The following is a 5,815-nucleotide window of genomic DNA, read 5'->3' on the forward strand; positions in this document are numbered from 1 at the left end:
TTTCTTCATTCACCTGCTGTTATTGGGATATTTTCACCAGAGTCACAAATTAGTATGTGTGTGTGAGTTTTGGTTCCTGTCTTGCTGCTGCATATGACTAGAGAGACTGGGTCAGAGTTGTAAGCACAAGGGGCAGCACGGTAGTGCAGTGGTTAGGGTTACTACCTCAAAGCTAGAAGGTCCCTGGTTCAAATGGAAGTGTGAGCTTCATATTTAGAGACAGCAACTTGTTTTGGGAGAAAGATAGCTTCCAGGACAGGAGTGGTATTTCCTCCAAATCACACTTATTTTAGCTATTGCAACAACACAATAATGTGGTTCACCTTAATGTGGAGTAGGCAACAGAGCGGCAGGATACAAAGTGGATATTTTAACCTTAATCTTCAGCATTTCAAGCAAAATGGGGTTGTGTTCTATTTATCTGGCTGCAGATGTGCTGTTTTTTGTTTAAGAAAAGCTGTGTGTTGAATATATACATTTAAGTCAGAATATACCCTTGTTTTCTGTGTACAGTCTCTGAAGTTCTTGTGAAGCAGTCCAAATGTAGATCAAGATCATTAGCTTTCGACTTGTGACTTCAGGGGTAGCCACAGTAGAATGTGTTCATCACATTTATTTGGCATGAGTTTTTATGCCAGATGTCCTTCTTGTCGGAACCCTATCGGGACGGGCACCACGATGGCCGTTGATGGCTGGGTGTGGCCACAACTGCTGGGGTGGTATTCGAGCCCAAGGCCTTCTGCATCCCAACCCGATGCTCTCCTCATTGAGCCACCAGGTAGTACAAATTTAGATGTAGTCTGCAATACTTTCTCAGAGTGATAAACTCCAGTGATGCTTTAATTACAGCATAATTTAGAATCTATTTTCTGCAACATGAGGTAACTCAGAAAACTCATTAACAATTTGATGTTGTCCAGCAGTATCAGATAATGCGGCTGCAAAAAATATGTTGTCTGGGAACATTTTGGATGGCCACATTCAAATACATTTGCAAGTTTGGTGTGAAATATTCTTCTCCCAAGTACTAATATACTAATGTACATGCTTTTTCTCTATACCAGCTCATGCACCTAGTACATTTATTATTTTAGCTGCATTTCACATTTGGGTAACTGATTGTAAAAATAAATCACACTTTAAGAATTATGTGGTCAAACCTAGTGTGTATCAAGCAACATAAATCTTTCTTTGATGCACTTTTCCTTGGCACATAATTTGCTCCTTGCACAGCTACATTTTGGTGCCTGATCTGTGACTGTTCAAATTAGGTCACAGATGACATGTGAAAAAGGGGAGGGAACTCCAAAGACTTTATAATATAAAGATGAATTGACACAGTCTTCAACAACAATACACCAGCAGCTACAGTACATCAGTTCAGATCCCAGGTCTAATACAAGACAAAGATGACCAGCAAACAGACTCGTGAGTATATCATATATGTACTTACTCAAGATAAGGCTTATTAAGCCAGCACAGCAACTACTTTTTCTTTTCTTAATAATACTGTTTTGACTTTTTATACCAATTATGTTGAAAAGACATTTTCTCTCAAGCATCACTTTTAAACTTACATTTTTATTTCTTTTAAGTACCTCAAGTATTATTATTTTGTATTTATAGGCTTTACAAACAGTTTGTTGTATTAGACTTCACTTTGCTTCATAACAAATTAATATTTATATTGTTATATTGTCTTGTTATATAGTTTATTTATATCTTATAATATAACAGTGTTGCCTTGAATTACATTTGTAAAGCATGTGTGTATGTCAAAGATCATTTGTTTGTCCTGTATTGATTTAACATATTTAGCCACACCCTTTAATTTCTGGCTCAGGAATTCTGCTGTGTTACACATGACAATTAAAACACTGCAAAAAAGCTTTTCAGACACATCTAATACATCAAGAATAAATATGCTATATATAATATTTGGTACAGCCTATGAGGATTCCAACATCATGCATTGTTACTTTAGCTGATGATGTTCTCTTTGGCAGTGATGAGGATGGACAGGATCAGGAATGAGGACATCAGAGGGACAGCTCATGTTAGATGTTTTGGAGATAAAGTCAGAGAGGCCAGATTGAGGTGGTTTGGACATGTTCAGAGAAGACATTGTGAATATATCGGTAGAAGGATGCTGAGGTTGGAGCTGCCAGGCAGGAGGTCTAGAGGAAAACCAAAGAGGAGATTTATGTATGTAGTGAGAGAGGACATGAAGTTAGTAGCTGTGAGAGAAGAGGATGCAGAGGACAGGGTTAGATGGAGGTACATGATTCACTGTGGTGACCCCTGAAAGGGAACAGGCGAAAGGAAAAGAAGAAGTAATCCTTGATAAATATTAGAACAAACTTTAAATGTTATTATTCTGACACATTTTCGCACAATAAACATTTTATTGCAGTATAAAGAAAACAAACAAACAAACAAACACAAAAACAGACGACTCTAAACTATTCCAGTTAGTGGTAAGGTCCTTTCACAAATCATGGTGTCTATCTTACCTTTTAAATTCAGGAAATCAGAATCATATAAAATCAGCCAAACTGCCAGTTTATGATGCATGTTTAACTGATGTTTCAAAATGACCTTATTCAATATGTTGTGCTTCTTGTTATTGGTGGTCATACTCAACAGATCCTGAATCTCAATAATTGTTTTTTTTTAAAGAAGTATGAAGTCTACTTCAAGGCAAAAAAGAAACATTACCCAACTTTAACAAAAACCTAGGTTTCTTTTTATTTATATACAATTTGAATTTTAAAAAGACAATATTTAGCTCTAGGGAAGTAAAGAGACACTCTACTCAGAAAATAAATTGAGTAGGATATGTAACCATGGGTCTGTTTAATGTGCTATAGAAAGACCACTATCATCAGCATATAAAAATGTTGCAGGGACAAGCTGCTTTTACATTACACATCTAAATATTAAAAGTCTACATCCACATTAATGTCCCTCTGAGAACAAGATTGGTATTGCTCACTATAAAACACAATTCCTGTACTGATTCTTCCCACATGTGGGTATAATTTGGTAATTCTTTTGATTGCAGCCGGTTACTTACTGTGTTCGTTTTTAAGCTTTTTGCCAGTGATAATGAAATGAAAGCATTACAGCCTTTAATCCACTTTGGCTAGTGTTATTGTAGACTGATTCATCTATTGTGTGGGAGATATTACTAAATGGTTCCCAAGTAAAAAGTATTGGAAGAGGTTACACACTGCTCTCTAAAAGGTAACCACAAATTAATAAATTGAGATAAGGGAGCAACGACTTTGAGAGACCTTGTCTTGTGGCTATACATTGTGACTGATCTGTGTAAAATGGTCAGATTGGGCTGAGGGCCATTAGAGCCTACACTCTACTGTCAACATTTCTTCCCTTTACAGACACAGAGAACCGTTTCCTTGAATTAGGACATTGCAAAAATGGAACAACGCATTGAGTGGCAAAGCCAGATGTAAAGAGGATGATTTGGGTTTCAATACAGTAAAGTTAGTGTGAAACTGGATTTCAGTGCTCTCTGAATACAACAAGACACCACACAGGGGAGAGACCTCAATTCATTTGCACACAAAATGGATCATCTGTGGCAAAATCCTGCTGAGCTTAATATATACTGATACAGTCTACATTTATATTCTGTCATATTAGGTTGATTATTATGATGAAACGTTCCACTTGCTTCATACAAATAACAATAAAGACAGACTGAGGACTAAAGGAAATATGATGCAGAGTTGAAGTAATTATAAATGCAGATACCTATTTTCATGTTTTTATGTATTTATTCATAAAATGCAATACATTCTTTCAAAATAGCAAACCATAGAAGTGCTGTTTTACACATGAATAACACATGAACTATTATACATAATAAGTTGTGCAAAAACAAACCAGATTTTGATTGTACCACAATAAATGAGGTAGGTTTAAAATTGCCTTAAGCCTTTAACAAATTAATAATGTCTGTATAAAATTCTCCAGCAGAGCTCAGGATTGTGCTCCTTGGAAAGACTGGAGTTGGGAAGACTTCAGCCATGAACACCATCCTGGGGAAAGAGGATTCCCCTGCATTGTCTGCGTCCTCCCAGACAAATGAGTGCAAGATGGAGAAAGGAAAGTTTGGCGATCAAACACTGGCTGTCATTGATACTCCAGGACTGTTCCACACTGAGAAAAAAAAAGAGGTGGTGAAGGACATTGCCAAATGCACCACATTTGCTGCTCCAGGTCCTCATGTGTTCCTCTATGTGCTGAGACCAAAGCGTTTTACACAAGAAGATATCAAGGCATTTAAAGCCATGGAGACAATTTTTGGTGAAGGGTACAGTAATTACACGCTGGCTTTGATCAACCGTAAAAAAGAAAACGATCAAGCTATAAAGGCATTCATAGCAGAATTAGAGAGGACCACAAATTTTGGTGGGGGACACATTTGTCTTGACCTTGACACCACTACAGGCAGGAAGCCTGATCAAATTTCTGAGCTGCTGCAGATGATCAACAACATGGTAGAAAAAAATAAAGGGGGATATTACAGCAATGAAATGTTCGAAAAGGCACAGAAAGCCAGACAGGAGTTAATGCAGAAAATAACATCTCAAACTGACCAACAGGCAGCTGTGGTTGACGATTCAGACCCAGGAATGCTGGCCAAATTCGTTTATTCCTTGACAGCTGCACTTATGGGTGAGGAACAGAGCGAGATGGTGCGAAAACTGGTTGAAATAGTGAGTTATAAAGTTGAGAAAATATTTGCCTGATGGCCCAACCAACTTCAAATGGTTCCTAAGCAGAGATACAAATCATTATGGTAAGAGGGTGTAAATTACATTGATGCTTAAATATTTTTCTGCTTTTCTTAAAGATTTTGTTTTATTCATGACATCATGGACATTAACTACTCCATATTGATTGAATTCATGGTTTGTTGACAACTATTCCTTATGTAATTTGAGTAAATAAGAGGTACAGGAGGTTAAATTTGACATCATATGATGTGAATTATTCTTTCAAGAGAGAGGAAAATAAATTCCGGTCTGGCTGATTCAAAGCACTTGATTGAGTCTTAATGAAAGACTGTTGTTTTGGTTAAATAGAAAACATGTAACCAGTGACTTCTATGAAACAGAACATGTTTATGTTTTTAAAATATGACTATTGTGACATATGATCTGTACTTTGTGGTCTAAGAAGTATGTATGTAAGTGTGTTTCAAATGTAGTTTGGGATATTTGGTGCATGTTGCTCCCTCAATCTCTTCCTCCCCATGGGTCCTGTCCTTTCTCTCTAATGTTACAAAAATCTCATGTGTAACTTAATATTGTAGATTTTGGAAAATTTACCAAAAATTTACCAAAATCTTTTCTAATACAAAAGTATGGAGCTTTGAAATGATCAATATTTGTGTTCTTGTAATAAGAAAAATCTACAAAATCAGCAAATTAAACATTACCAATAAATCCACCATAACCTTCACCGTGACTTTATTAAGTTTGGTGTCCCTATTAAATTGTAATAATACCAATAGCCTACAACTGTCTCCAAATTGAGAGAGTGGCTGTTCACAATTTACACACATTGAAAAACAGCAGTAATTTTTTATTTAAATTGTAAATGCAAGGATTTGCCAAACATTTGAAACATTTTTTTATTGTAAATGAAGACAACATATCAAATACTAAAACTTTTTTATCAATTTTATGCTGCAAACACTTAACCAAAGCAGGGTAGGGGCATGTTGTGCCAATTATTAATTTATAATGCAACATGTTTACCATATTTTTTGCTTCATAAAAGC

At 36.1% G+C, this 5,815-nt stretch overlaps 1 protein-coding gene across 2 annotated transcripts; it reads left to right on the forward strand.

Annotated features, from left to right (window-relative positions):
- Positions 1 to 1,340: 1,340 nt before the first annotated feature.
- LOC137099373 (GTPase IMAP family member 7-like) lies at positions 1,341 to 5,470 on the forward strand. 2 transcript variants are annotated; one of them, XM_067476126.1, is made up of 2 exons: positions 1,341 to 1,428; positions 4,000 to 5,470. In XM_067476126.1, the coding sequence occupies exons 1-2, from the start codon at positions 1,410 to 1,412 to the stop codon at positions 4,776 to 4,778; spliced, it is 798 nt and encodes a 265-aa protein (XP_067332227.1). In that variant the 5' UTR covers positions 1,341 to 1,409; the 3' UTR covers positions 4,779 to 5,470. The 2 variants fall into 2 exon arrangements, with proteins under 2 accessions (XP_067332227.1, XP_067332228.1); XM_067476127.1 differs by having other exon boundaries at positions 4,003 to 5,470.
- Positions 5,471 to 5,815: the final 345 nt, after the last annotated feature.

This window comes from Channa argus, chromosome 15 (genome assembly GCF_033026475.1).
Source record: "Channa argus isolate prfri chromosome 15, Channa argus male v1.0, whole genome shotgun sequence".
Lineage (NCBI taxonomy): Eukaryota > Metazoa > Chordata > Actinopteri > Anabantiformes > Channidae > Channa > Channa argus.